The 20916-nt window shown below is 43.6% G+C and overlaps 1 protein-coding gene across 5 annotated transcripts in view; it reads left to right on the plus strand.

Moving 5' to 3' along the window:
- The first annotated feature begins 66 nt into the window (after positions 1-66).
- The window catches only part of SLC75A1 (solute carrier family 75 member 1), a 34320-nt gene continuing 13470 nt past the window's right edge, over positions 67-20916 (plus strand). Inside the window, exons 1-6 of one of the 5 annotated variants that reach the window (XM_073000987.2) lie at positions 67-237; positions 5697-5907; positions 14399-14495; positions 16597-16700; positions 17403-17561; positions 20182-20370. In XM_073000987.2, the coding sequence (XP_072857088.2) occupies positions 5731-5907; positions 14399-14495; positions 16597-16700; positions 17403-17561; positions 20182-20370 (726 nt within the window). In that variant the 5' untranslated portion in view covers positions 67-237; positions 5697-5730. Of the gene's footprint in view, positions 238-656; positions 794-4782; positions 5557-5696; positions 5908-14398; positions 14496-16596; positions 16701-17402; positions 17562-20181; positions 20371-20916 lie in introns of those variants that run through there. The other 4 variants (XM_020811216.3, XM_078394108.1, XM_078394110.1 and 1 more) reach the window with 4 other exon arrangements.

A 20916-nucleotide genomic window follows, 5' to 3' on the forward strand; every position in this document is an offset into this window, starting at 1 on the left:
AGGACACCCCCGCGTCGCGATTCCCCGCCGGACGCCTTGCAAGAGGCTGGCTCAGCCTTGAAGACTAGCAGGGAGCAGCCCTATCCCGGAAGAGGAAGGCGCTGCCTCCGTGGCCGGCCGCGGGGTGGGGTGGGGGAACCATTCACCAGCCGAGCCGCGTGGGGCTCGCAAGAGTCGGGTGGCCGAGCCCACCGCTTCTCCGGCGGAAACCGCCGCCGCAAAGGACAGTGACTGCAGGTGGGCTTGGAGACAGAGGAGAAGCGCGCGGCCGCCGGCCTCTCTGATGCCCGGGCCCGGCAAGGGTCCTCCTCCTTCCCGCCTTTGCGCGCCTCTGTTGGTGTCCCTTGCCTGCCCTCTTCTTCTCTTGGGGGCCCTCCCTTCTTCTCTGGGGAAGCAGTGAGGGAGGTGGGGCTCGAGGAGGGGGTTGAGGAATAAGACGGGTGCAGGGAGCCAAGACCGCCTCCCCTGCCCGGCTGGCTGCCTTCTAGCCCCTCGACGGGCAGACAGAACCGTCGTCCGAGGCAAGAAGACTCCTCACGGGGACAGCGAGGAAGGAGCAGGGCGGAGGGCTCGTCCTTCAGAATGGTGACCCCTGGAATGGCGTTGTTGGGCCGGGGGGGGGGAGGAAGAGGTGGAGATTGCGGAGCAGGGCAGGAGAGGGCGTGAAAAAGGCGCGCAAGGCTCCCTCCCGCCTTGCACCTTGGAAGCGCCCCGGATGAATCTCTTCCCATTTTCTTGGTCCTCTGCCGCTTCTGTTCGGCATCTGCGCTGCTCTTCGGTATCTTACTGTGGGGTGGGTAAACGTACTGTATACTGTATCTTAAAAAATTCAGGCGTCAACTCACAGTTTAAAAATCTTATACTGTAGTAACTTTCGGGAGTTAAATTGAAACATCAATAAAACAAGCACTTCAGTTAAAATAAAGGCAAAGACGTTGTGGCACCTTAAAGACTATATTTTCACGTGAGCTTTCGTTGACAAGTCCACTTCCTCAGACTGAAGAAGTTAGTCTTTAAGGTGTCAAAATGTTTTTCTCTTTTTTATTTTTTATGCTTTTGTTTTTGCATGATACACTAGCACAGACTTAACACTCGTAATTCAAATGAAGTACAAACGCCCTTGTCCCCTGCCACCCCACCCCCCATAAAAAGATGCTCTAGAATAATGTCAGATATCTTAAGATGCTTCAGAGCAGTTGCTTTTGGAGACTCCTAGGGTTGCCTGGCTCTTGGAATAACTTGTGCTAGCAGTGCTTCCCAATCTTGGGTTCCCGGATGTTCTTGGACTGCAACTCCCAGAAAGCCTGGCCAGCACAGCTGGTGGTGAAGGCTTCTGGGAGTTGTAGTCCAAGAAATTGGGAACTACTGTGGTAGAGGAAGGAATTTGCAGCTGACGGGAGCTTTTTAATGGCATTTTCGGCTGGTAAGGACCTGCCTGTTATTAGTTCCTGTCTTTCAGGGACGGAAGACCAAAGTAGAGGGGGGATTTTGGAAGGGGTCAGTGTAGCCATGTTAGCCTGTTGCACCAAAAATACTATTGTGGTATCTGAAACACTAAATAGGCTTTATCAGCATAAGCTTTCCTGGACGTGAACCCACTTCTTTCAAGCTTAATTGATGAAGAGTAATAAACGAAGCACTTATTTTAATAGGAACATAGGCAGCTGCCTCCTACTAACCCAAACTTTTCATCCATCTGTTCTACTATTGCAGAGCTTCAGGCAGGATTCTTTTGTAGCCCTCTCTGCAGTTGCTTCGTTGGCCTTGATGGTTTCCATCATAGTATTGACTAGGCCTGACTCTGTCTATATTTTAAAATGACAATATATGGCATGTGCTCAAGATGGCATTGTGTTAATTGATGATGCATCTTATCTTGGCCCTTTTCATTCTGTCTCTCAGCTTCGGTAGGAGACAAGGATTGATGTAATTGTGTTTTCTCGTAGCTTTCTGATTTAAACAGCCTTCCCCTTGGCTCAGCTTATATGATTTACTTTATTATATGTACCTTCTAAACCTTGCCTAAACTCTCCCATTCCATCCTTGCTGCTCCTTTTCCCTCTGTTTCTTTCAATAAATCCAAGTGATGACATATTGTTCTCTAATCCCCGAAACATACACATAGACAGGGGCTGGACAAGGGACAGATTGTATTTGTCTTTGGTGTGGAAGGGATTGCCACTCTCGAACTGGCCTTCTCAGCCACACTAGACGTTGTTCCAAGACCTCTATTCAGAGCACGTTACCATAGTCTCTCGAGACTGAAAGATGTCTACACACATAGACACAGAAGGAGACACAAGCAGGTTAGAAAGGCTTCACATTAAGTATTGCTTCCCTATGCTACATCATGTTAGCTGGCTCAATAGCTCAATGGGTTGGATACCTGGCTGTAGAACCAGAGTCTGGGCATTCAGGTTCTATGTGCAGTTACCTTGTGTAGTCTTGGGCAAGCTGCAGAGCCCCAGATCACCCCCCAGAATAATAATAATAAATAAATAATCTTAGAACTGCAGAGCTGCAAAAGACCCTAAGGATCATCAAGTCCAGCCCCTATCAAGAAGACACAGTTGGGAAGTGAATTCTCAACCTCTGGTTCCACAACCAGTTACCCTGAACTATCCAGCAGTTCAAGGGAACTGTAATTCACTTCTATACCTTAAAAACCCTAGGAAAGGGTTGCTGTAAGTCAGATAGTTACTGTATGCAACACAGTAAAAGACAGGGAGTTTCAAAAAGAACAACAGCCTTACCATCCCTGGAACCTAACACACACTTGGTATGCGTAATGAAAGATTTCCTGCCCAGAGGAGGGTTTACCTAGTAAAAGGGAAATAAACTCCCTGTAGCTTTTTCCTCCCCAGTCACCTTTCTCTGTTTTTATACCACTTTCCCCCTCTGCCCCCATCTTCTTTCCTGGAGGAAAATTACTCTCACAGCAGTTAAGCTGAGCAAAAATGGAACCTTTTCCAATCGCAGTTCTTTTGGAATTTCGCACACATACTCTGTCCAGTAATACACATGGTTCTCTTGCTACAAATATTCCAATAACATACTGTAATTTCTACCTAAAGCTTTGAATATTTATAATGTACTATTTAAACCAAACATGCTAAACCAGGTAACATTATCTAGACGACTGGAAATTTTACCTGTTCTACTTTTTCTGGAAAATTTGTATCAGTGCATCTGAACAGTGGGAGAAATGGAAGAAACTGGTGTCATTGCTCAGCAGCATTTTCCCGTCAAGTCCACCTGCCCCTGCTCAGCTATTTCTCTGGGGAGGGAGAAGCTTTGCAGGGACAAGAGGTTTAATCTTCCCAGCAGATGCAAATGAGCAGGAATTGATACTGAGCTTGTTAATAGTGGACAGCTAAGCAATATGGAGCAGGGTTGGCCCAATAGAGTGTGTTGTTTTAGCTTGTCCATCAGGGCAGGTGGAGTGTTTTAATTTGGGCTTCTCTCCAGCTGTCCCGCTCTTGCTTATCTTCTTACCAGAAGCAAATGGTGGATACTGGTGTCACTGCCTGCCCTGGATGCCAGTTGTTGGTTGTGGCACCAGCCCTCATTGAGGTGTGTTTTGAATAAAAGAAGGATGTGGAAGAAAGAGAGAGTGAGAAATGGGATGGCTTGATCCTTTCAGCTCCACTCACCACTACTATTGCCATCTACCAAATTTCCAGGTTTTTTTTTAGGTAGAGAGTACCTAGAAGTGGTTTATCTTTCCCTTCTTCTGGGGACACCCTGGGACTGTACAGCTTGCCCAAGGCCACCAAGGCTGGCTTTTCTACGAAGAATATTGAAGCTTTATCAGTAAGCTGCAAAGAGTAGTGCTTGCACTAAAAGGAGGGTATATAAATTAAACAAATCAATGAAACAAACAAACAGATATAAACTCCCAACCTCTGGCTTCACAGCCAGGTATCTGAACCACTGAGCTATCCAACTAGCTCACCATTGCTATATAACTCCAATAATATTTCTTGCAGAATATGTGCTGCTTGAGAGAAAGGTTATCCAAATTTTGATAAAGTCCAGATAAGGCTGTATGGTTGTCAAAACAATACAAATGCAGGAATGGGTGGTGCCTTTAATCAACCATTAAGAATATAAAACAAAACAGAAAAACAAAAAGCAAGCTTTTGATGATAAATTATCTTCTTCAAGGCTGTGCATCAAGTTCTTGTGGGCAGTTCCAAATAGTGTGCTGTTTTTCATGTCCCAAATCCTCGTGGCTGATGGTGTAGAGGCCAGGCAAGCTTCTTTGATGGAAGCAGCTGCAGCGTGCATGTTGGTTTCAAGCTCTTCTTCAGCTAATAATTTAGAATTTCTAACACATCTCTTAAAATGGAGGACAGTCATAGACAATCTTGTGGCTCCCTCTTTCTGCCTTTCTGTCTTTTTTGAAACTTGAAGAGTTTTGTGAGTTCTTGGACATCATGGACTCTTGACATCAAACAAGCAGTGCTGCATGCTAAAGAGAGCATCCACCAGGTAAAACTATTTGGATTTAATTTTGCTTAAATTGACTGTTCCTGGTGGTTTAACTAAATTCCTAATCTCAGCTCTGTTAGAGGCAGGCCATGTTATCTGGGCAGTTTTCTCTCCCCCACATCTCCTCCATTTTAAAAGATGTGTCATAAATTCCAAATTGCTAGCTGAAGAAGACCTTGAAACTAACACGCCTGCTGTAGCTGCTTCCACCCATGAAACCTGCCTGGCCTCTCTACACCATAGTCAAGTTAATTTGAGACATAAACAGCACACAAGTTTGGAACTGCCCACAAGAACTTGATGCACAGCCTAGATTTTGATGTCATTTATAATTATTTGCCGTGTTAAATCTCTTTCTCTTATGTCTGATGAAGCAGACCTGCTCTTATGTCTGATGAAGCAGACCTGTCCACAAAATCTCACATTAACAAATATAGAAGCTAGTCTGTAAGGTGCCACCACGTTTTTGTCTCTCTTTTTTACTTTTTTTTTTAATGTTGCTTTTACCTATAATTAAGAGAAAAGGTTTCCCATTCCTGCTTCAATAGATTCAACCTGCATGCCTTTTACCCCTATTAGCAGTGGTTACTCTCCTTCCATCTAGAGTTAGCCTATTTGCAATATCAGGTTGCTTTTACTGGAGTGCTGAAGCCGAGTCCCTGATGCACACTACTATTAAAACAATCGCCACTGAGGATGGATTAGCTAGTAGAAGATTCAGCAATTATTACCCGTATTGATTTAAACTTAATATACAATTGTTCCACGTCATAAAATGTCCCACATACGAAGATGAAGCAGTGAGCCTACAGTTTAATCACCATTGTTTCGTAATATCCTGTTAATCTGTAAATTTAATGTTTGTACTTTTATATTATATGTTTTCTGAAGGTTTTGTAAGCCATATTTTACTGTTAGTTTAATAGAAAAGATTATTGTTTCCTTTTCTTTTCATCCTGAGTAGCTGAATCCTGAACTAAACTGGCATGAAACAGCTGAGCAGGGGAAGAGGAGATGTGACAGCATGCTCAAGTTCTCTTCCCACTGCCCACCCTTCTGCTTGTATGTTTTTCAAAACTTAGATGAACATTTGTGGGGGGAGAGTTAGTGCAGGGAGGGAAGCCTTTGTTAATGTCTGTTTGGAGCAAAGGCAAGGGAAATGACCCAGAAGTGTCTCAATGTTCCTGTTTCACCCTCTTTAGAACGGTGATAACTCTGGGCGTAATCACTGAGAAGATGTTACAGAAGAAGACCCAAGAAAGCAGGAGGCCTTCCACAGGGCCACTGGGAGCTGAGGAGGGTTCTACCCGTGTCATCACCATTGTCTTCGTGGCACTCCTGATCGATCTCTTGGGCTTCACTCTTATTCTGCCACTCCTTCCCTCAATACTTGATCATTACAGCAAGAATGGTGTAAGTAAGAACTGAACATTATATATATATATATATATATATATATATATATATATATATATATATATATATATATATATATATATATATATATATATATATATATATATATATATATATATATATATATATATATATATATATATATATATAGGGAGAATTAAGTATGTAAATAAAAGGCAATACGGGTAATAGTACCTGTACAGAAGAGGAAAAATGAATGAAATATTACCGGGTAAAATATTTCATTTGTTGCATACATTTCAGTAGTCTTTACTGGAAACAGGTTTGTGTTCAAAAGCAGGTATCCGTAATTCCCATCCATGCCCCATAAGTAGCTTCATTAAATATTCTTATTCAATCCTGTGACAACCCCAGACCTACTGGAGTATGCCACACTTTAACTATGCTGCCACCAACCATTCCCTATAAGAAGTCACACAGACCAGGAATGGATTTTACTGAACAAAAGAACAAGGTTTATTTAAACAACAAACAGGGTAAATAAAAAGATCAGGTAAATAAGATACTGTAACGTGGCTTAGTCTCAATCATACATACAACAGTTTGGTTCACACAGAACACTTTAAAGTAAAGCACAGACCCTGAACCTATCAGTTCTGGCTACCCAGATAGAGACCTGAACCTATCAGGTAGGTACTAACTGACACACAGTTGTACCCAGTCTGACACACAGACTCCAACTCCTCTCTCCTCACACAAGCTCCAAATATATATACAGTACAGCTCCTCCCCCTGATGTCCCGCCTTCCACTCCCCATAGGATGGAACTTTCCCTCCAAACCCATGACAGACAGGTACCATCAGTGCTGTATGTAACACCTCCCCTCTTTATAAGTTGTTTTGCAGGGGAAAAGCTAAAGTGCTTTTCTCCAAAAAAAAACAACCAGGATCAAAACACAAACAGTTATACATTTTAACACAATACCATACTTACACTCTAGGTTAAACATATCACTTATGCATTTAACATTAACATTTACAATACATTAAGTTACCTTTATTAATACAAACCAAGCCTGTTCAAAAAAAAACAGGTACATTTAACTTTTGGTCACCAAAATATACATAGTCCATGTTTCTTCGCCGTCTTCACTCGTCGGGTCTTCTTGACAAGGCGTCAGCAACACAGTTCATTGACCCTCTGACCACCTTCACTTCAAAGTCATAATCTTGCAGGTTTAAAGCCCACCTCATAAGTTTACTATTATGGGTTTTCATTGTCTTTAACCACTGCAGTGGTGAGTGGTCAGTGCACAGAACAAAATGTCTTCCCCAGATGTAAGGTTTGGCCTTCTGAATCGCGTATACTATGGCCAGGCACTCCTTTTCCACGGTTGCCAAATGTCTCTCACCTTTCTGGAGTTTCCTACTCAGGTAGGACACTGGATGCTGGTCACCATTTTCATCCTCCTGGCAAAGAACTGCTCCTACCCCGCTGTTAGACGCATCGGTGTAGATGATGAACTCCCGGTCGAAGTCGGGAGCACGCAGCACTGGATAATGGATGAGCGCCTCCTTCAGCCTCCGGAACGCCTCCTCACAGTCGCTGGTCCACGGGATGCGGTCATCAGTCTTCTTCCGCGTCAGATCGGTCAGCGGAGTCGCTATCTCGCTAAACCTCGGGATGAACTTTCTGTAGTAGCCCACCAACCCAAGAAATGATTTGACTTTTTTCTTGGTGTTGGGTCTGGGCCAATCACGAACGGCTTCTATCTTGGCCCCTAGGGGTTTGATCACTCCTCCCCCTACTGTGTGACCCAAGTATTTTATTTCTGGGCTACCCAGCTGCAGTTTGTTCTCTTTGCAGGGCCTAAGCCAAAGCACTTCCTCCCCTGGGTTAAATTGCCTCTCCCTGGCTTTCTGGTCATACCAGGTTTTCTGTCTGACCTTCTGAGCTTGCAGGTTTTCTGCTGCTAGCTCTAGGTTTCTCTTCAGGTCATTCATTAAAGTGTTTATATATGTCACAACATCTTGTGGGTCATCCTGGGTGATCTGTTCCCAATTTTGTTTGATTAAATCAAGTGGACCTTTCACCCTTCTCCCAAACAAAAGTTCAAACGGACTGAACCCGGTACTGGCTTGTGGCACTGATCGATAAGCAAACAAAAGGGATTGCAGCTTCTGGTCCCAATTGTTTGGATTCTCTGCCAAGTAAGCCCTAATCATGCGCATCAGAGTCCCATTGAACTTCTCCGTTAACCCATTACTTTCGGGGTGATAGGCAGTGGTTTCCTTGTGTTTAATTCCACAGATTTGCCATAACCGTTTCATGAGCTTTGATGTAAACGATGTGCCCAAATCTGTGATTATTTCTGAGGCAAATCCCATCCTGGACATATATCCCACCAAGGCATCTGCCACTGTGTTAGTTTCAATGTTAGTCAAGGGTATGGCTTCGGGGTACCTCGTGGCATGGTCCACAATGGTGAGAATGAACCGGTTCCCCCTTTTTGTGGCCTTGGGCAAAGGTCCCACAATATCCACTCCTATACATTTAAACGGGGTGTCAATCACAGGCAAAGGGCACAACTTCGCTTTGGTCCTGTCACGGTTATTCCCCTGCCTCTGACACACATCACATTGTTTACAGAACTCCTTGATCTGCTTCCCTATTTCAGGCCAGTAAAAATTCTGTGTGATTCTCTGCTGTGTTTTGTTCACCCCTAAGTGCGCAGCAAACATGTCAGAGTGCCCCCTTTGTAAGATCATGGGGCGATACTTTTCAGGTACCACTAGCTGACTTCTGATCCCATCTCCCCCTTTTGAGATATTCCTCAGGGTCTCTCTATATAAAATTCCCTTTTTCTCACGAAATCTCGCTGGGGTTTCAGGTGTTAACTGGGTGTCTGTCACCTTTTCAAAACACTTTTGGAGAGTGGCGTCTGCCTTTTGCTCTTGGCCAAACTTGCTGTCTGTGGTTAAGGTTTCTACCACAGCTTCGGGACTACCCTCATCTGCTTCCGTCTCGGGCTCTTCAGTACCCCCCTGAACTGTCCCTGTGGTAGCTTGTGAACGTGTAATCACTAGCACCCGTTTCACATGTTCAGCCAGGTCATTTCCCACGAGCACGGCTGCTGGCAGAGTCGATGAAATCGCTAGCCGCCAAACTCCCCTCCAGCCTTGAAAGCTCACAGGTACCTCAGCTACTGGCAGTGAGATCACCTGCCCCTCAATCCCTGCCACCTTCAGGCTCTCATTTGGGATTATATACTCCCTAGGAATAATGTCTGGATGGCACAGGGTCACCTGGGAACAAGTATCCCTTAGCCCCCTATACTGATGGTCAAGTATTCCTACGTCCACCCCTGCGGTCTCAAACAATTGCGAATCTGTCCTCACTAGTAAGCAGCGCTTGACCTCCAAAAGAGGACCATTTTCCCCAGCCTGATCAGCAGATGTAACTGTTCCAGATTGAGTAGCCATGGCAACAGGCTCCCTCAGTGGCAAGGAGCTTTGCTCTGTCTGGACACAGAACACAGCTTTTGGCTTGGTTCCACTCAAATCATGAGGCACATTTCCCTTTAGCTGCTTCCATTTCTCACACTCTGAGATTAGATGGCCCTTTCCCTGACAGAAATAACATTTTCTGCTGTACTTGGAGTCTTTCTCCTCTGGTTTTGGTTTTCCCTCCAAAATCTGGTTCCTGGACTGGCTCTGCCCAGAAGTTTTATCAACAAAATGGCCGCCCATTTTTGGCGGGTTCTGAACTAACCCTTTGGAGTACTTAGGGTCCCATGTTTCCCTCATGTTTTCTTCAGAATAATTCAGGTTTTGATGTTTCATGTCTGAGGGCTTCCCTTCACCATTATTGTTATTCCTATTTCTACTCATTATCTCCAGCTTCTTCAGCTCAAACGCCATTTTCTCTCTCTCCAATTCAAATTGTCTTTGTTTCTCTCTTTCCCTTTCCTGTTTCTCCTCCTTTTCCCTTTCAAACGCCATTCTTTCTCTCTCTAATCTTTCCTCCATTTCCCTCACCCTCAGTTCATGCTGTTGGGCTAGGAGCATTTTTCTGAGTTCTGGGTTCTGTTCTCCCGTGCTCTCATCCTGCACTGAGCCAAATTCCTCCTCAGAACCTTGGTCTACCTGTGGTTCTCTCACTTCACCCATTCTGCCATTTGGCTTCGAGTCAAGGGCATAATCCCCCCCAGAACAGGCTGCCTTCAAAAGTCAAGCCTCAAAATAAAGCGACAACTTTTTTCCTTTTGCCTCAGAAACAGCCTTCTATAGATTGCTGCTGTTCCTTCAGCACCAACTTGCAACTGTTGCCAGGCAGAATTCACCCCCTCTGCTAGGCCTCTCAGCAGACAGGCAAGATCACTGTTACTTCACACAGCTTTGCCTCAGCCCTTTCCCGCCAAAACGGGTTGCCTCAGAGCTCCCTAATCTAGTCCCCCCAATCTGAGTGTGCACGTTCTTCCACTAGCGTACCTCCCCGTGAGGTAAGCCTAGAAGATTACCTACGCGCCCTCAGATTTTCCCTGACTAGACCCCCCTTGCTCTGGGCACCCTTGCCAAGGCTTTGCTGGACCACTGGACAACTGGACTAGTCGTATCCCACACGCTGGACACCAATCAATGTGACAACCCCAGACCTACTGGAGTATGCCACACTTTAACTATGCTGCCACCAACCATTCCCTATAAGAAGTCACACAGACCAGGAATGGATTTTACTGAACAAAAGAACAAGGTTTATTTAAACAACAAACAGGGTAAATAAAAAGATCAGGTAAATAAGATACTGTAACGTGGCTTAGTCTCAATCATACATACAACAGTTTGGTTCACACAGAACACTTTAAAGTAAAGCACAGACCCTGAACCTATCAGTTCTGGCTACCCAGATAGAGACCTGAACCTATCAGGTAGGTACTAACTGACACACAGTTGTACCCAGTCTGACACACAGACTCCAACTCCTCTCTCCTCACACAAGCTCCAAATATATATACAGTACAGCTCCTCCCCCTGATGTCCCGCCTTCCACTCCCCATAGGATGGAACTTTCCCTCCAAACCCATGACAGACAGGTACCATCAGTGCTGTATGTAACAAATCCTTTTAATATTTTGCCATTCTTTTTGTATTACTTTCTTGAAATTAGCACACCATTCAGTTTCCAGCTACTAGTCCTACTGTTCACATTTGGATTTGTAGTATAACCTAGTATTTGAGTTAGGTCTTTGCCTGAGGAGCCAAAGGTTGGGAGATCAATTCCCCGCTGTGTGTCTCAGGAGAAGAGCTTGCCTGTGTTGCTTTGGGCAAGCATGACAGTCACAGAGGAAGGGAATGGTAAACCACTTCTGAATATTTGATGCCCAGAAAACCTGGAAAGGGTCACCATAAATCCAAATTGACAGAACAGCACATAGCTATTGTTAGACAGGATTCAACAAAGAAACATGGCCTTCTCTACCTTTGTGATCAGTTTGTAAGCTTGTTCATCATGGAGTTCTGTTAGCCAACTTCCTGGTGAGTTTATCATATACCAATAGCTGAACTTAGATATTTTGGGAAATTTGGGGCGGATCCCTATTATTAAATCTTTTTCTTTGTCAGAATATGTACAGTGGTATTTCCTGTGCACATTTAAGCCTGCCTTCTCTGTTCTCTGTCTAACAAAGACATGCAGTGGCAGATCATTTCCCCCCTTTGGGACCATGGGGGACTATGGGGAAGTAGAGAAACAGCCAATGAAAACAACAAATGAAAACTGCCCTGCTTCATAGATGCCGTGTCAGGCATTTGTGACAAGATAGGTGCTAAGAGGTTATGCTTCCTGAAGAATCATCCAACAAGATGGGTAAGATGGGTCCTGCAGTCCTCCTTTTGTAATATGTTTTCTTGTTTAATAGTAAATGCTGCATCAATATTGTGTATACGTAATTGCTTGTCCAGATATTTTAGAATGGCCTTTTTGACCTGGTGCCCTTCAAATGTATTAAACTGTAACTTCCATCAACCACAGCCAGCTTGGCATTAAGAATTGCAGTTCTGCACCTCTAGAGGGCACTAAGTAGAGGGAAGGCTGTTCTATAAAGTGCAGTACATGTGAATTTTCTAGTCACTTTCATCCTTAGTTTCCAGGTGGGGGAGGAAGTGTTAGCAGGTATCTAAACCAAGGATGATTTTGCATCCTTGGTTTGATTTTAAATCCTTCTATTTTAATTTCTGAACTAGTACAGAATTCTCAAATAATTTTTTGCAGCTTTCATTTCATGATAAATAATTATACTATTGATTCTCAGTGTGGTGTAGTGGACAGAGTGAGAGACTAGGACTCTGGAGAACAGGGTTTGAATCCCCAGTCAGCCATGGAAACTCACTGAGGGAATGGAACTGATAAAACCACTCCTTAAATATCTCACTTACCTTGAAAGCCCTATTAGGATCTCTGTAAGTTGGTTCTGACTTGACGGCACAGAACACACAAACAATTATGCCACACATGTTAAATATTTTAGTTCAGGGCTTTATTCTGCTTTTACCATTCTTCTGTATCTTTTATTCTTCTATTTGTAACATTCTAACAAGCAACAGTTAGAACTGGATATGGAACAACTGATTGGTTCAAAATTGGGAAAAGAGTATGACAAGGCTGTATATTGTGCCCCAGCTTATTTAACTTATATGCAGAATACATCATGCAAAAGGTCGGACTGGAGGAATCCCAAGCCGGAATTAAGATTGCTGGAAGAAATATCAACAACCTCCGATATGCAGATGATACCACTCTGATGGCAGAAAGTGATGAGGAATTAAAGAACCTCTTAATGAGGGTGAAAGAGGAGAGCACAAAAAATGGTCTGAAGCTCAACAACAACAAAACAAAGATCATGGCCATTGGTCCCATCCCCTCCTGGGAAATAGAAGGAGAAGATATAGAGGCAGTGACAGATTTTACCTTCTTGGGCTCCATGATCACTGCAGATGGTGACAGCAGCAAGTACACGAAATTAAAAGATGCCAGCTTCTTGGGAGGAAAGCAATGACAAACCTAGATAGCATCTGAAAAAGCAGAGATATCACCTTGCCGACAAAGGTCCGCATAGTCAAAGCTATGGTTTTTCCTGTAGTGATGTATGGAAATGAGAGCTGGACCATAAAGAAAGCTGACCGCCGAAAAATTGATGCTTTGGAATTGTGATGCTGGAGGCGACTCTTGTGAGTCCCCTTGACTGCAAGGAGAACAAACCTATCCATTCTGAAGGAAATCAAGCCTGAGTGCTCACTGGAAGGACAGATTCTGAAGCTGAGGCTCCAATACTTTGGCCATCTCATGAGAAGAGAAGACTCCCTGGAAAAGACCCTGATGTTGGGAAAGTGTGAAGGCAAAAGGAGAAGGGGACGACAGAGGATGAGATGGTTGGACAGTGTCATCAAAGCTACCAACATGAATTTGACCCAACTCTGGGAGGCAGTGGAAGACACGACTAAATGACTAAACAACAACAACACAGGTGCCTATTAGGAATGCCTTCTGTGGATGTCCTGAGGAATAACAGGATTGTTGTTGTAGGTTTTTTGGGCTGTTTGGCCGTCTTCTGGAGGTTTTTCTTCCTAACATTTCGCCAGTCTCTGTGGCCGGCATCTTCAGAGGACAGGAGTTAGAACTCTGTCTGTGTTCTGGTTTAATGTGTGGGAAAGTTATTTGTAGCTGTGGGATCAGTTTTTTGTCCTTTTCAGGAGATTGGGTGATTATGGTGATCAGGGAGCTCCAGCACTGAAAAATACAGCCTGCAAAAAGGTCAACAAACTCTACCCAATCACAAGTACCAGTGATCATTGTACACAAAAGAGTAGCTAACAACACCCATCAATCACAATGACAGATCATCTCCCCCCTTATCACAACAATACACCCATAACAAAAAACACCCTGATCACCATAATCACCCAATCTCCTGAAAAGGACAAAAAGTTGATCCCACAGCTACAAATACTCAACTATCCCACACACTACACCGGAACACAGACTTTAACTCCTGTCCTCTGAAGATGCTGGCCTCACAGACTGGTGAAACGTTAGGAAGAAAAACCTCCAAAACACGGCCAAACAGCCTGAAAAAAACAACAATCATCGGATCCCAGCCATGAAAGCCTTCGAGAATACAATAACAGGATTGTGAAGGGTTAAAGCATCACTTGGTACAACATGTCTGTAGATTAAAAGCAAACTTGCTAGGAGGCTCTTTTCAAGGCATCAATACTGATGTGTGTGGAGGAATTTCAGTGTGGTGATCAAATCCAAAGACCTGCTCTTCAAAATATTCAAGATTAAATGGGGGAAAATATGGTTTTTTAGAAGTTTGATGTTTCTTTCTATACTTATTAATCACCAGAAATATTGATTACAGAATAACCACACATGATTGGGGCAGAGGAGTAGTGGCCCTAGTATTTCCAGATTGGCTCCCATGAGTTAAGTCTCTCCTCACTCTTGTCTATGCCTTTTCTTCCCTAGGATCATTTCTACATGACACTGCAGCATGGTGTGGACTGGTTCAGTGAAGTGGTTGGTGTGCCTCCTGAACGAAAGTACAACAGTGTCTTATTTGGAGGTACAAATAATGTTTCAGGGTAGAATTCTTTCAAGAACATTAGCTGGGTTTGTTTGTGAGGAACCAAGAACTACTATATCAATTTGTATTAAACGTAACTTAGCCCTCTGAGAATCTACCACCCTTGCTACAGTCTCCTTCACCATTCATATAGAACAATAGGAGGAATTGGCTGCAGTTGGCAAAGTCTACTACTGAACCGTCTCATTCAGTAGTCAACCAGGACTATAAGTGCAGTTGTTCAGTGGAAGGGAAGCAAACACAGAGAAGGAAGTTGGGCAATTTAATTGGCTTCAGAAGCCAAGCAAGACAGGGAAGGACTTAAGCAGAAAAGAGAGAGGGAAGAAAAGAGGTGGCAAAAGGAGTGCAGACTTCAAATGTTAGTAAAGGCAGCCAGGGATCAGACCTGAAGAAGCTGGGGCATGGAGCTGCAGAAGGCAACAGCCTGGGATGAAGAGAATGTACCCGCAGTGCTCTGTCTTTGGTAGCTGCTGTCGCAGTGAGTAAAACTTAAAGGAGAGTGTGAGAACAAAGGGCCAACCCATTCACTGCATGGTGTCTCCAGTGTCAGCAAAACAGTCAAGCCTCTGCGGCTTCTTTCATCAGCAGACCTCCAACCCGAGGCACTGAGCTGCTCTCTCTAGATCATAGCTCAGGTGTTCCTGGACTACAGCTCCCAGAAACCCCAGCCAGAGCAGATTGTGGTGAAGGCCTCTGGGAGTTTGTCAAGAACAAATCCTGCCAGACTAATCTGATCTCATTTTTTGATCGGGTAACCTCCCAGATAGACAGAGGGAATGCTGTAGACATCATATATCTTGACTTCAACAAAGCTTTTGGCAAAGTGCTCCATGAAATCCTGGTTAGCAAGCTAACTAGGTGTGGGCTGGATAGATCAAGTGTCAGGTGGATACAGAATTGGCTACAGAATCGTACTTGGAGGTTGATGATTAATGAATCCTACTCTAACTGGGAGGAGGTAACAAGTGGGATAATCCCAAGGCTCAGTCCTGGATCTGGTGCTCTTCAACATTTTTATTAATGACATGGATGAGGGACTACAGGGAATGCTTGTCAGATATGGGGATGACACAAAATTGGGTGGAATAGCTAATACCCTGAAAGAAAGAAACAAAATTCAAAATGATCTTGATAGGCTGGAGCACTGGGCTGAAAACAACAGAATGAAATTCAGCAAGGTTAAGTGCAAAATACTGCACCTTACAAGATCGGGGATACCTGGCTCAGCAATACTACAAGTGAGATGGATCTTGGAATTGTTGTGGATTACAAGCTGAATAGGAGCCAACAGTGTGATGTGGCTACAAAAAAGGCTAATGCTATTTTAGGCTGCATTAACAGAAGTATAGTTTCCAAATCCTGCAAGTTGCTAGTTCCCCTCTATTCAGCACTGGTTAGGCCTCATGTTGAGCATTGTCTCCAGTTCTGGACACCACACTTCAAGAAGGATGCTGACAAATTGGAATGAGTTTCTCGAACATCTGAGAATGCAGGACATGCAACAATGGGCTCAAGTTACAGGAAGCCAGATTTCAGTTGAATATCAGGAAAAACCTCCTAATTGTTAGAGCAGTACGACAATGGAACTGGTTACCTCTGGAGTTGGTCAGTGCTCCAACACTGGAGGAATTCAAGAAAAACCTAGACAACCATTTGGCAGATATCCTTTTATTTGTATTCTTGCATCGATCAGGGGATTTGACTTGATGGCCTTCTAGGCCCCATCCAGCTTCACTATTCTATGTTCTATGAGTTGCAGTCCAAGAACACCTGGATTATCAGTGGTTCTTAACCTTTGTTACTCAGATGCTTTTGAACTGCAACTCCCAGAAACCCCAGTCAGCACAGCTGGTGGTGAAGGCTTCTGGGAGTTGCAGTCCAAAACTCCTGAGAAACCCAAGGTTAAGAACCAGTGCTTTAGACACATTTGCTATAGATTCAAGAGTAAGATATGGAAGACTTTAAGGAATAGTGGATTCTCAGTTGTGATCTGGCTTTACCCTCACTACTTTCCCCCTGAGTACAGCTAAGAGTTAGGAACTGTCTTTGATGTTCTATTTAATTGCCTATCTCTTTTCAGGTCTAATTGGCTCCATATTTTCTATACTTCAGTTCCTTGCCTCTCCACTCACTGGAGCTGCATCTGATTACTTTGGCAGAAGGCCTGTCATGCTCTTGACTCTGGTAAGTCTGATGGAAATAGAAAATACATAGCAATCAGTTTGCATGATTCCTTCCTCAATATGATGTCCTCCAGATGTCTAGAACATCAGCTCCCATCAACCTCAGGCAACATGCCCAATAGGCAGGGGTTGTAGTCTAAAATATCTGAACCAGCTGGACAGAAATCTGTTTGATATGTAGCCAACAGCCTTGGAGAGAACCTAGTTATGGATAACATTTAGACAGTCCTGAGCTTGTTGGTTTTAACCTGAGGACCTTAGAACTGCGGAGCTGGAAGGGACCCTCTGGATCACCAAGCCCAGCCCTGAGAAGGAATTGAATTCCCAACCTTTGGCCCCACAGCCCAAGACTTAAACCACTGAGCTGTCCAGCAGTTAGCTCAGCTAATCATTCCATGCTTTGGCACTTCTAAATGCTTACATTGTCTCTGAAACCAATATTCCTTTTTATATCAATAAACACACTTATATAAGTGTAGGTTCATTATTTATTTTGGCTCCTTCACTTTGTTCTACTCAGGAGCAATGGGGAAAACAGTAGTCATTTCTCAAGATCTTTAGAAAGGGCTTTGACAGATATCTACCATTTCCCATTCAACTTTGGTTCAATTCCCTGTAAAACGTACTTCCAAAGAAGAATGTACCAAGATTTTCTGTACTTCTCTATACTTGTGTAATGAAAATACCCTTCTTTTGTCTGTAGATTGGCCTGATAGCATCGTATTTCCTATGGGCCATTTCCAGGAGCTTTGAGCTATTTCTTTTCTCTAGAATCATCGGTGGAATAAGTAAAGGGAATGTCAGCCTCTCCACTGCCATTATTGCTGACTTACAATGTCCAAAAGCTCGAAGCAAAGGCATGGTGAGTTTATGGCATGAATTTGTGCCTTTGACATTTACTAAGGTGGGAAAGTTTTCCTTTGAGCAAATAATATTTATCAATGTGTTTACGCTAAAAAGCCTTGGGTGAGATGTGGATTGCAGTAAGTTTGGCCATTCACTAGTCATCCTGTGGGTCAGCAGCCTTCACTTGTATTGAAGCACAATTAAGGCTGGCCATAAAAGGAACAGTGGCCTGAGCCACAAGTACCTTTGCCCCCCATCCGTGGACATACATGTACAACCATCGGGAGTATTTGTGGGCTCTGGGGAAAGCAAGATGTTTGGGGTCCTGCTCCTGTCCCCTACCAGGACACATACATTCTGCACAAAGCTGGGAGCTACATGCAAGAAGTATTCTCACAAACTACATGTGAGAATTCTGGCCTGCAGCTCATCCTTACTCAGGGACTATCAACCTCATTATACCTTACTCCTATACTCTTCCCTGTGACAATTACCGTAGAAAATGAATCTCCAGTGGCTCTTTGCTTGAAAATTTTAGGTAATGTTCACTCACTTTCTAATTGGACTTTTCTCCCTAATGGGCCTGAAGTTCTTACTGTGACAAGAACAGACCATTTCCTTAAAGCCGCTCTAATTTACTATTTCCTCTTTCTGTTTTTAACATTGATGTGGAAGCTGGGAAAGAAATATATTTCAAAGCTAATAGAAGGAAAATCATTTTTATACTTAGTACCCAAACAATCTGTAGAACCTTGGGGTAAAATGGTTGCAGATAGTTGCTGTTTGACACCCATCTCACTAAACCTAGTATCTTAACAAATAAACAAACAGCCGATTTAGCACCCCCTTCAGCTCAGCACTGAGCCTCTGGCAACCTCCCAGCTTGTCCACACCTAAGGCCAGTCTTGTCCAGAACACTAATCTGTCACTAGAAGTCATTTCCTGACACTAGCCCAGATCTGCCTTTAACCAGCAGGCTTATCATTCGCTCCTGCCAAGATGAGGGTTACCTCAGGACATTGGTGCATGCATTGGTCATCTCTTGGATCAGCTACTGCAGTGCTCTCTACGTGGGGCTTCCCTTGAGGTTGATTTAGAAAGTGCAGTGGGTCCAGAACATGGCAACCTGACTGGCAGATGGTGTGAGCAAATTTGATCATATCATACCAGTTCTGGCCCATCCCCATATTTAATTTTTTAAAATCTTCTTAAATAATTTAAATTGTTCTTGTTTATTTGTTACTTATCACCACATGTTTTATTCATTGTCGTAAACCAGCCAGAGTACTGCATCACACTAATGGGTGGGCTGAGTGATTAAACAAACAAACAAATGAACAAACAAACAAATAACCCGTAGGAGAAGCATGTGGCCCCTTTTGATAGCAGTCAGCAGCAATGTTAATTCAGAAGTAGCCATTACCCCATAATGGTAATATAGCTGCAAAATTGTCCTCATGAGGAAGAGCTGCTTTCGATAGCATAATGGCCAAAATCTACAGTAAACCATAACTAGAACAGGAACAGTGGAGGTTTGTTTATCTGTATACCTATGTAATTTGCATTTATCCAATGGACTGTGTCTAGTTGCAGCTTACTAGTGGATTTCAGCCACTGTTTGATGCCCCAGTTCATCCATTTCAGCACGAAAGCACCTGGAATGGTGGGAGAAGAGGTGCTTCTGTTAACAAGTACAAGCTAGCATTGATGTATATGTGTGTGCCCATTAAGACATACAACTCAAATACATGGAAGGGATCCTAAAATCTTGAGTGCCCAGCAGCTGAAAACCTGGAACATTTAATCCTTAAAGAGATTTAGAAGCAAAATTTCATAGTGAAGAAGCATTTTTTAAAAAAAGAATTAAAACAAACATTCAGACTGTGGCTTCTAATAAGTAGCATTGACCAGTCCAGTTGAAATTCATTCATGTAGATTAATAGTTCTAACTTTTAAGGCAGATAATATTGAAAATATTTTGTGGGGCAGGTGACATGAGGAGCAGCACCGTGAAGAAAGGAGATACAAAAATGTATGAAATTCATCATTACAACTTAAATCCAGGACAGGGAATATATGACTTCCAGATGTTATTGGACTCCATGTCCCAGAATCCTTCTCTAACTAATTAGGTCTATTTCGATTTGCTGTTGTATATTATATGGAGACAACACATTCTTCATCTGATTTTAAACACTTTAAAATATATTGCATCAGGGGTCCCCAACCCCCCAGTCCGTGGCCCGGTGCCAGGCTGTGGCCTTGGACGTAGAGACAGATCTCCCACCCACACACATGCCCACCCACATGCGCAGCCCACACCCACCTGCACGCACTGGTGCCCCCGCCTACCTGCATGCATGCAAGCATGCCTGCCCATTTGCGCATCCGTACGAGCGCAGCCCCACCTTTCTTCACATGGACCCCGCCCCCCCAACTGGTCTGCAGTTTGGAAAAGATTGGGGACCACTGTATTGCATTAATGAACCTTGTAACACAACCAAAAATAAAAACAAATGAATCATGATGGATAAACCTGAAACAAATCACACACATGAGTATCAGGCACTCCGGAAGCTCTTTAAGAGACCACAACTGGGTAGATATATCAATGGACATTTGCTATGTTTCCCTAGGCAATGATCGGTGTGGCTTTCTCCTTGGGTTTTACTCTTGGTCCTATGCTTGGAGCGTACCTCGCCATGGAGACAGAGAAGGGAGAACTCTTCTATGTTCAATCTGCAACATTTGCTGTCCTGTTTGCAGTTATTGACTTGGCTTTTGTCTTCGTCTTGTTGCCAGAGACACTCCCAAAAGAAAAAAGGGTAAAGTTTTCTGGATACTATAATATGTAGTCATCTTGGGCTTGCAGAAAAAGAAACAAATAGCAAGGGATAGTGCAATGCTATTATGAGCAGTATCTGATTCAGGTAAACCTGTACCTCATGTTTGCCAAAATCAGCCTGAAGCCTATTGCCAAGGTTATTTGGGAAATTCTCATGTACAGCTGGACTTTAGAGACTTGAGAGACTTTTACAGTACCTGGTGTATATTCTCTGGATCTGCTCAGCCTTGTTAACCTGCTGAAGACTGAATGCTTGAAGATTGCTATGAACAACATCAGCAACCATTTCCCACCCTGCCTCCCAGACCGGCTCAGCTCTTGGGCTTGCCTTTTTAGTGCAATTATGGCTACAGCTTCTTAAATCCTTTATTTGGCATAGTCGCTTCACACTTAGTTTTTGTCGTTGTTGTTGTTTATTTATTATACTTTACTGTATGTACCCATTTGTTATTTCACTTTATTGCACATTTCTGGATAGTTCCTACTTTTGTATTGCTAGAGGTTTTAAGCCTTATTGTGTAAATTT

This window comes from Pogona vitticeps, chromosome 5 (assembly GCF_051106095.1).
Source record: "Pogona vitticeps strain Pit_001003342236 chromosome 5, PviZW2.1, whole genome shotgun sequence".
NCBI classification, from domain to species: Eukaryota; Metazoa; Chordata; class Lepidosauria; order Squamata; family Agamidae; genus Pogona; species Pogona vitticeps.